Here is a 10944-nt window from a genome sequence, read left to right as displayed (position 1 = left end):
ATTTAAATGATGACATTTGCTACAAATGTCGAATATAATATGACATTTATTACAAAATGTCATTGGTTTTAGTGACATTTAGAAAAAATATCGCTTAAATAGTGACATTTAATATAAATGTCGAATATGTTATGACATTTACTGCAAAATGTCATTGATTTTAGTGACATTTAGAAAAAATGTCACTAAAATAGTGACATTTGTTGTAAAATGTCACTAAAATAATGACATTTATTGAAAAATGTCGTTGTTTTTAGCGACATTTAGCAAAAATGTCATTTAAATGATGACATTTGCTACAAATGTCGAATATAATACGACATTTATTACAAAATGTCATTGGTTTTAGTGACATTTAGAAAAAATATCGCTTAAATAGTGACATTTAATAAAAACGTTGAATATGTTATGACATTTACTGCAAAATGTCATTGATTTTAGTGACATTTAGAAAAAATGTCACTAAAATAGTGACATTTGTTGTAAAATGTCATTGATTTTAGCGACTTTTAGCAAAAGTGTTGCTAAAATAGCGACATTTTAAATAAATATCGAATATATTACACTACTAGAATTTCGTTGTTTCCCGACTTCAAAATTGGTCGAAAAATGTAGTTTTTCAATGACTTTCCAACTACTTTTGAGTAGTCGGCAGATTGAGTGTCGAAAAATACTTGTCGACTACAGCAGTCCGCATTCGCTGACTACCAGAGTCACTATATATAAATTAAAATCCGACCATTAAAGTACCTGAACTGCTGTTATTGGTCACACTTTAAAAGTGTCGCCTTTTATATCTCATCTACAACAACACTCATTAAGTGTAATTTTCTTATGTACATGCTAAAATTTATAATCCATAAGCTAAGCCAAGTGTGGCCTTTGCTTCCTTATTGCCCCCGATTTTAAAGTGTTGCCTTTTCTATCTTATGTATGACAACACTTTGAAGTGTAGTCCTTGCCCATGTGCATACCACAATTTACAGTCCTTTGGCTACACTTTTAAGTGTGGTAATATATTATTTTGGCTATAAAATATTTATATGCCACAATGTCTAATTAAAAAACACTAATATTGTTTTGCAATAAATAATCTCAAACATTAAATTAGCTAATAAGTAATTCAAATATATATATTTGCAATAAACTTCAAAAGATAGTATGTCCTGTGTACATACACATACTTATAAAGCAATATTCTAAATATGTGTACACAATAGTTCAAAAAGTACTCTTACAATAGTTCAACATATATTCTAGCAATGAATATATTTCTCAAAATCAAATATAATGTATTCAAATTTTTACAATAGTTCAAAACTCTTCACTATCCACTTCCACTTCAATGAGATCAAATTGACTTGTGGCGATCCTTCAAATTTGATCACCTCCATTTCCCTACACATTTAGAAAGAAAATAACAATCAAAACAAACCATGTACAACAAATCAAATTGCAACAGTTATAGAAGTTGGAAGTTTTGTTGGAGTGAAGGGTCTAGTATAATAAAAGTATAAAGTTACTATAACCCAAAAAAGAGACATGAACTTCATGTCTCTTTTTGCTTTTTTTTCCCTCCATCTTCCTAAAGGAAAAAGTATAAAGTTACTATAACCCAAGACACTCTACTGCAAACACCCAGACAAGCATAGAATCAAAGTATTATTGCAGATTACAGATTTCAGATTATTGCAGATTACAGATTACAATTTCAGATTGCAGGTTCCAGATTCCTCCCAGCAGCTAGAACATTATTCAGATTTCATGAAAGTGGATGTGTAATTGAAAGATCAATATAGATGCCCAACAATTCAACAAGCAAAAATAATTCAGCTGCAACAGAGTTTCAAAAGCAACTTAGAGCTCCAATCTTAGAGCTCCTAGAATTCTACTTCAATCTTAGAGCTCAACAATTCAGCTGCAACAATTCAACTTTGTTTTACTTTTGGTGTAGCATGGAACTTTCAGATGAAGCTTTAATCTATCTTAGAGCTCCTAGAATTCCTACAGATTTAGATAGAGAAAAATCCCAAAGTATTCTCTTGGGAACCCAGGCACTCTACTGAAGACACCAAGACAAGCATAGAAGGAACCACACAAAATACCTTTGGGAGGACTGGGAATAAATAAGAAACGAAATAGAAATAAAAGAAAAACAAGTAACATGCAGAACAAGAATGCTTTGGGCTTTTCATGTAGTTGTGCCATCTATGAGCACCATTAGGACGAAGCTCATCTTCCACTTCCACTTCCACTTCAATGAGATCAAATTGACTTGTGGCGAACCTTCAAATTTGATCACCTCCATTTCCCTATACATTTAAAAAGAAATTAACAATCAAAACAAACCATGTACAACAAATCAAATTGCATCAGTTATAAAAGTTAGAAGTTCTATTAGAGTGAAGGGTCTTGTATAATAAAAGTATTAAGTTACTATAACCTAAAAAAGAGACCTGAACGTCATGTCTCTGACTACTTTTTTTCCTCCATCTTCCTAAAGGAAAAAGTGTGGAGTACCACACACACCTTAGACTCAGTTTACCAGCACAGTTACTTAACATCGTAAAAGATATTTATACAATCAAGTCACTTCGATCACAAAAAAATCACTATAATAAATTTATTTGGTTATCTAGTACTGGCAAGTGGAAGTTGAGAGAGTGGTAATATGAAAGGGAAGCAATATTGCAGTCTTCTCTAAAACAAGTGAGAAGGGTATCTTCATGGGTCTAGTGTATATGAGTTGCTGCCAAGTGTAAGATTAAATGTAATTGTTATGTTATTTTCTTTCCAGATGAGCTGAAATTACTGATGATTGACCTCCAAATGATTAAATACTCATAACTAGAAATCTTTATCTTACTACATAGGAAAATGCAGAGCTATTTCACATTTTATTTCAGCAGACACTTCTACTAGGACTAATCTCAGAGATTGATCCTGAGATAATTCAGTGCAAGTACTCGAGTCCTAAAAGAGTGTCCCACTTTACAGCTAAGGAGTGTTAAATTCTACATCCCCCAATAAATCGACGTAGCAGTAGATACCATTGCGGTTCATAAGACGCCCAACAATTCAACAAGAAAATCAATTCAGCTGCAACAGAGTTACAAAAGCAACTTAGAGCTCCTAGAATTCTAATTTAATCTATCTTAGAGCTCAACAATTCAGCTGCAACAATTCAACTTTGTTTTACTTTTGGTGTAGCTTTAATCTATCTTAGAGCTCCTAGAATTCCTACAGATTTAGATAGAGAAATATCCCAAGATATTCTCTTGGGAACCCAGGCAGAACTGGAATTGGTGGAATTCTCATAAACGTCAAAGTAGATATCTTTTTTGGTTTTACTTCCCCTATGGGGCAGGGTACCAACAATCAAGCTGAAATCAAGGTGGAAAAGGGGGAAGATGACACAACAAATTCTAGCAAAACAGAGTCACAATCACACAAGATCAATACACTCTACTGCAGACACCAAGACAGGTAGCAGTCGCAATCACACAAGATCAATACACTCTACTCCAAAGAGGGGTCTAGTAAATCAGGATAGCAGTCGCACCAAACAAAGCATGGAAAAAGAGGAAACTCAACTCCAACAAAACCAAGACACTCTACTGAAGACACCAAGACAAGCATAAAATCGAAGGAACCACGCAAAATACCTTTTGAAGGACTGGGAATAAATAAGAAACGAAATAGAGATAAAAGGAAAACAAGTAACATACAGAACAAGCATACTTTGGGCTTTTCATGTAGTTGTGCCATCTATGAGCACCATTAGAACGCAGATGACCTTGAACTCGAGCAGCTGATTTACCATTTCCGTAAGTCAAACAGTAGTTAGGATTACCACGAGTTGCTTCCTTGTAGTTTCCAAAGTACATTTCTTTTGTGAGATGGTCATAATTCTTCTTGAACATCGAGACCTACCACATGATACATATGTATTACTGGTAAACAGTCTAAAAGAACTTGAGTTGCATAATTAAAATAAATTACAAACTACGCAAACTTTCTCGAAGAAATTCTGGCTGCTACAAACAAAGAGTAAGGTCTAACACTCAAGCTACTTATATTTGCAAGATACAATTTTACTTTCTTGCCTCCACAATGTCTAACTCCAACGCAACCTTCATTTTCATTCGTCAGGAAAGAGATGACTCTTTGACTACTAGTTGTTGCTCCATTCTCAAGTATTGGGTAATAGAATTATCCAAATTTATTTCAAGAAAATCTAAACCTATTCCTAGACAAATGATTGAATTTAACTCTAGAACTTGAAAGATAAGAAAAAAGGATACAGTGAAAAGATATCTTACTTCACTAAAAGGTTCCTTCACATCATCTCTCTCAACATTGCTCTCCTGAAATATTTGTCATCATTAGAGAAGATATTAACAAGAAAAAAGACAGCAGAATATGAAAACGAAGCAAATGCATGCTTTTTGACTATTCGTGCATGTAATTACATGCTTAGACAGAGTTAGAAGACAACCTAGAGCAATCTCAAATATGACCTACATATTTAGGAAATACGACCATGTCAACATCTTCAGGTATATCTTCCAGAAGTCTCCGTAAAGAATACTCACTAGTTCCAGCTGGATGCATTAGCTCATCAGTATCAAGATGAATGATCCAGTCCACACCAGCTTCCTGTAAATTTACAAGGCAATGAAGTGGATCAAAAGGTAACCATAGCTGGAAACAGAAGAAGTTATTGCAATCATACCCTTGCCATGACGATGGCCATTTCCATGTTAAGAGTGTGCTTGACAAATAACTCGTGGTTGCATGGTTGGAAAAAGAATCCAGCCAGCCACGTTTCATTCCAAATCTGAATAGGACCCAAGACATTATATATTATCAGTATATCAAATAATAAGCTCACTCAATATAGATTTGAGATGAAACATAGGGAACATAGCATGTCTACTAGCCCATACTAAAATTTCACTCTCTAAATTTAGTTTGATTTAAGTTAGTAACTTGAATAATCACTTCTTCATTAAAGTCTATTACCATCTGATATTAAATGCCTCAACTTTTCCAGGAATTTTGAAATTAGAGAAGTCAAGATTGTAGAAAAGAAAGTTCCTTCTTTACAAATCTCTGACAAATAAATAGATGTACCAGATGTTGAAGAATATAAATAGACTACATGTGTGAAATCAAACTTATATCTTTTCTTATGCTTGTCGTTCTTACTTTTCTATGTTATTCATGTAAATTTTATCCCAATTTTTGAAGAATCTAATACCATGGTTGCAAGAGTTTGAAGCAATTGATGATTCTTTGCATGGAGGACGAGTGAGAAAGATGGATCTGAAATAGAGGACATAGAGACTCGATTATTATTGTTTTGCATATGAAATGGTATACGTTGCTTGCTTCAAGTTAATGACAGTACACGTGTTAAGACAATAATTCAATACCCAACTAAATAAGTCCAAGAAAAATTGCTTTCAGGAAGAAAAAGTTGAAAAGAATCAAACCATATGCTTTCAACAAATGCAGACATGTATTTATCAACTTCCCACAAACGTATACACAAGAATATCAAAACTCTAAAGCTAAAATTTCGACTATAGAATTTCTTACCTGATAAACCCTATTCCATCAAAATCCTTTCAATGTGATGAAGCATTTTAGTGAGGCGTGTTCATCTGTGAAGCGTCTTCAACAAGAAATTGTGAAATCGTGTTCTTCAGCGAGTAGCTCTTCAAGAACTATAGCACTCGATCAACACAACTTTCCAACCAACTGCTTGAAGCAAGGCAGTATAAAATATCCATCAAACGACTCTAAAACATAAGCTTATCTCAAGGGTCGAACAGTGACATTCAATAAGATGAATAGTCATATAACTTAAATATGAGATGCGAACAGATGAATGTAGGCATTGGAAGCAGAATAGAGGAAAGATGATCAGCTAGCACTCAAGCGAAAGAATTAAGAGCTTTTTCATGTAGACTAAACTTCGCACACGATAAATGCAAACTTTGTTACCACACCACTCAATCTTAACACATAATAACCAATAAGGTGATGAACAATGCAAACTCAAAACTAACAGAAATTAAACGAACTAAAGTTAAAAGTATTCTACCTCCTTTTGGGCAGCGAACTTGAACTCGAGTTGCTGGAGATAATTCCACCACCAAGGATTCTCACGAGGACTTTCGAAGTAAATGAAATTAGAATCCAATGAAACTTTAACTCAAACTTTCTAGTGCTATTTCATGAGATTGCAAAGGAAACATCCCTTTGAAGCTTAGACACCCCATTTTTCATGAAATTTTATCTTAGCTCTTTCAAATGGTTTGAGTTCAAAATTGTTAAAGTTGTGTGATATTTACAATCTTTGAAATGTGAAGTTCCTCATGTGCTCACCTCACCAGCAACATCACTCAATCGGTGTGAAAATAGATAATTTTGGAGATATTTACAAGCTTTCAGATAAATATTTCACCACAACCCATATCCGCTACCATAGACTCCCCAACTCCTCCAAACGATGTCAGAGTTCTTCGAACGGTTTCTTCAGTTTCCCAAATGAAGGCCTAGAAGAAGTAGGGAAATTACCATCCGTCATCAAAGAAGAGAGAAACGTACAGTAACAACAAGATCTGTAGAAAGAAGGGGGAAATACAGCTTTAGCAACTCTCCAGAAATTCATTAGCAGTGATCAAGAATCTAAACAATCAGCTCATAGGAACATGTATTAAACTGATGAAAAACACCCAAGAAAGATTGGTACTCATCATGATCAATCAAGATTCACTGCATTAACGTAAACCCAAAATAAATTCTTTCAATACTAATCCAAGAAAATGAAAAACCAACAACAAACAACTAGTAATTGAGAATTTGGGGTGTCGAAAAAGAGGATCTTTTTCCTCACCTTTGGGTAAAATTTTTGGAACTGCGTCTCTGTTAGCCATTTCAATCCATGTCTTCTTCTTGAAGAAGCTGAAGATTTCTTTTTTCTGTATGGATTTTTTTACAATTGTAACTTTTTTCTCGACAAAGTTACAATTTATGGGTGGAAATGTGAAGGAGAGGGAAATAGGGTTTAGCAACTCCTATTTTGATCTGGGGCAAGAACGTATAGTGGTGAGCTTTTTTATTTCTTTATGAATTCTTTTTTTGGCCAATTAGAAATTGGAGGGAGTGTTAAATATATTGGAGGGAATACAATATTTTAGTGATAATTTTAGAAAAAACTATAATGCTACACTTGTAAAATGTTGTTTTTAGAATTATAAAAATAGCACACTTTAAAAGTGTAGTCATATGTGTAAATAAGTATCACCAATTATATCATGATATGACAACACTGATAAATGTAGCCAATACCACTAAAGAGCATGCTTTAAAAGTGTTGCTATTGTTATCGTGGCCAAAAACTAAAAATTAAGGCAACGCTTTAAAAGCGTACCAAAAAATATTTTAGGCAACACTTTACAAGTGTTGTCCAGATTTAGTGTGACCTTAGGCCTAAAATGTAGTAGTGTCCGAAGCAAAGAGGTGATGGGTGACCCACTTCTCGGTGGACTCATCGCTCCTGACCTACCTGACGATAACCCACACCACCTCTTCCTCAAAGGCCGAGAAAAAACCTTTTTTGATCTCCATTTCCCAAAAACATCAAAAGTCCCAACACTTTTTCCCACCAAACAAGGAGACTTAAGGTTACCATGGGTGAAAATTCCAAGTCATAAATCAGATAAATGCATAAGAATGGAGAATTGAAAATAAGCGACTTAGCTAAACTAATTGAGCAGAAACCTTTGAATGTAAATTTTTAATAGAAAAATATATTTATCATAAAAACAACAAATAATTAAGGTTGTACAGGCGAGTCCCAATTATAGAATCTTTTAATGGGTAAAGATAACAAACGGGTCAAGACCCAACCCAAATCAAATTTGCTTGAGTCAAGTCCGGTAATGAGTTATAGAACGGGTCAAAACTCAANAATGTCCCTGGAAGTGCTCCTAATGATCTGTACTCCCAAGTAATGGGATCAGACACTCATGGAATTGTCTGAACTCTAGGAAAAGGAGCATCTCCTAGCTTAGTATATGGCCCGTATATAAACGATCTCAGACTGAAAAAAGAGATTTTGATACAAGGGTTGAGATGGAAGTTCAAAAAGCTACCTCAGCTATGAAAATTAAAATGTTAGAGAAAATGTATGAAGCAAAAAAAGAGATGGAATCGATGGATAAAAAGTTGCTAGAAGCGAAAGAGGAAGCAAAAGAGAATAACGAAGTGATGGAGAGAAAATTATCGGAAGCAAAAATGGATATGGAAGAAATTATAGCGGATAAAGTGAAGGAAGAAATACAAGCATATGTAGAGTCTTTGGGAATTAATATTGATGCAAATTTAAAATCAGAGCAGGTGAAATAATTGTGTTGCTCACAAAAAAATACTTTTTTTTAGATGAAAACTTAGTTTCTCTTAATTATAATAGTCTTCCTCTTTTGCAATAGGTTCCTGATAACCCACTTAAAGATTGTCAACAACCATCATCACTTGTTCCAGGTGTTCACACACGAAAGGTTAGAGAAAATTTCATTAAAATTTTGAATTTTATTTTAATTGCGTAAATCCTAACATTTATATGATCACGAGATCAACTAATTCTTCTTTCTTGTTTAATATGGATTAATCGACAAGCTGTTAATTGCGCGTCATGTACACATTACCAGTCTAAGTGCTCATTTTTTTCTTTTGGTTCTGGTTGTTGTTGTTGTTTTTCAGTTGGTATAGTGAAATTATAAACTGTGTTAATTTATCATATTATTGTCAACTGGTCTAATGATCATTGTAGTCTTGATCCGTATATTAGTTATCTATTTAGTTGCATCACTACCCTTGCAATGATAGAGATACATGTAAGTTCATACATGAATAATATTACATTAGGATCAGATAAGTATGTATAGTTATAACCATTCCAAGATGTGTCACGAGATGGTGCATTAGGAAAGACTCAGACATTCCATGGTCCAGCTCTGTAGAGTTCAATGAAACCATTCATAATGAATGTTTGCAGGAATCCACCAGTATCGAATGTCCAGGTAAACTCACCTATGGAAGGATCATTTGTGCTCTTCCATGACGAAAGGGAATGATGAAAACTAGTTTTCAGATTAATCCCAACCTTCATTCCAGGTAAAGTTGTGTCACCTGGATTGTCAAAACTTTGCCACAGGTAGTTCTGAGGCTTATCCTCGGCTGCATATCAAACAACAAGATTGCCTGAATCAAGGAGTTGTGCTACTTGATTTTGCCCATGTCTAGTGGAATCGGAGGACCAAATTACTCTGCCAGAACCATTTAGAAGAGTAAGAATTCATTGTCTGGTAAAATTTAGCTCACTGGATGTGTCATTGAGTGGATTTTCTCCATTACAGGTTAGAACTTGAGACTAAATGAGTTATACGAAGATTTTAGTACTACAACAACTACTACATCTCAATCCCAAGCAAGTTGTACTAGGTGGATGGCTAGCTAAAACTAGTCATTTTATGATGAATCCTCGGAATACTCATATAAAGATGTTAATTCACTAAAATGTACCTGGGAGGAAATGATTGTAACTGCTGTGACCAACATGAAGTCTTGCCAACACACCGATCAACGGAGCATTGTTGTAAGTGGCAGGCTCAGTTTGCTCATAGTTATCTCTTTGATCAGTGAAGTTGTCATAGGCATCAGGTCCACCAATAAGAGCACCAGTAAGGAGATTAGGATCACTCGCCTTTCTATTATACCAGGTAGGATAGCCTGCCCGACAGCTAACAAAACTAGGATTAACCTTAAACGAGACAATGGAGAAGGCTCTGTGGTGTACTTGCCTTGGGTTATTGTTTCCATATCCCCACATGTAACTTGTTGCTCTCGGGTTGTCACCAAGAATGTAGTCCACCTGGAACAACATCAAACATGATGATTAGTTCACCAAGAACACATAGTTCCATGCTTCAATTTATGATGAATCATCATAATAAAGGCTTGTAGCACTCTATGAAAGTTAAAATCTTTACCTGAGACTTAGAGAATGAGAGAAGTTCATTCAGAGAAACAGAACCAGAAGAACACTTGAGGTATTTACCAGCAGAGGCCAAATAGTCAGAATAAGTAGTGCCAAGGAATGCAACACTAGTAACAAAATACATATTGTTCCATCTTTGCCTATAGATGAGACCTCCAGGAGTTTTCTGGGTATTTCTGTCACCCTTTGCAAGACATGAACACATAAAGTTCTTTGCTTTCTGCTGGTACTTCTCAAATACAGGTGCATTATGACCAGCTTTACTAGACATCAAGAACTGCCAACACATAATACCAATTATTTTATCATTGCGACTTGTGATAAGATAATTGTTTATTTCTAGTATGTTTTAATGTTGTTTCTGTGTATATATGGAGTTTTACTGTTTGTACAAGTTTATGTAGTATTATTTGAGTGGCATTGAGTCATCTTCCTTCAACAACATTTCTGGAGTACGTGTGAAATCAATCTCTGACTTTTGACGCCTTCTCACTAATTTCTCAAACCATCTATCCGAACCATAGTCTCTGGTGTCTTGTGTTGATAGATGATTTTCAGGAACTCCATTCTCTGACATATAACCATTAGCTACACTTTTAGATTTTCTCTGAAGACTAATACCTCCTCAGTATTACAAGTCTGATCCTCTTGCTCTATGTCTTGTTGTATTTCTATAGATAATAAGGTATCGAATTGAGTTTCCTCTGTACTTGTTGGACCACCAAATATCTCCCCATATTTGGCATTGGCATCAACATCACCTCCACAACCATCGCAAACACACAACTTGTGATTTCAGCAACACCACCTCTTCGTCTTGCAATTTGGCTCATCCAATTCACTTCAGTTTCCCAGTCTTGTATTTGTCTTCT

The 10944-nt window shown here is 34.8% G+C and overlaps 1 protein-coding gene across 1 annotated transcript; it reads right to left on the bottom strand.

Annotated features, from left to right (window-relative positions):
• Positions 1 to 1848: 1848 nt before the first annotated feature.
• Positions 1849 to 6947, bottom strand: LOC125869770 (glycosyltransferase-like KOBITO 1). Its single transcript, XM_049550209.1, has 7 exons — positions 6908 to 6947; positions 6619 to 6632; positions 4736 to 4840; positions 4525 to 4659; positions 4323 to 4367; positions 3742 to 3929; positions 1849 to 2312 (listed from the first exon to the last, which is right to left on the bottom strand). The coding sequence occupies exons 1-7, from the start codon at positions 6945 to 6947 to the stop codon at positions 2192 to 2194; spliced, it is 648 nt and encodes a 215-aa protein (XP_049406166.1). The 3' UTR covers positions 1849 to 2191.
• Positions 6948 to 10944: the final 3997 nt, after the last annotated feature.

This window comes from Solanum stenotomum, chromosome 7 (assembly GCF_019186545.1).
Source record: "Solanum stenotomum isolate F172 chromosome 7, ASM1918654v1, whole genome shotgun sequence".
NCBI classification, from domain to species: domain Eukaryota; kingdom Viridiplantae; phylum Streptophyta; class Magnoliopsida; order Solanales; family Solanaceae; genus Solanum; species Solanum stenotomum.
This window is presented reverse-complemented; position numbering and strand designations above follow the sequence as displayed.

Bases quoted from the DNA above. Each gene is read 5' to 3' on its own strand.
- LOC125869770 (XM_049550209.1), bottom strand. From the start codon at position 6,947: ATGGCTAACAGAGACGCAGTTCCAAAAATTTTACCCAAAG. The intron at 4,368-4,524 runs GTAGGTCATATT...CAAATATTTCAG, and splicing joins TGGTCGTATTTCCTAAATAT to GAGAGCAATGTTGAGAGAGA. The intron at 3,930-4,322 runs GTAAGATATCTT...ATCATGTGGTAG, and splicing joins TGAAGGAACCTTTTAGTGAA to GTCTCGATGTTCAAGAAGAA.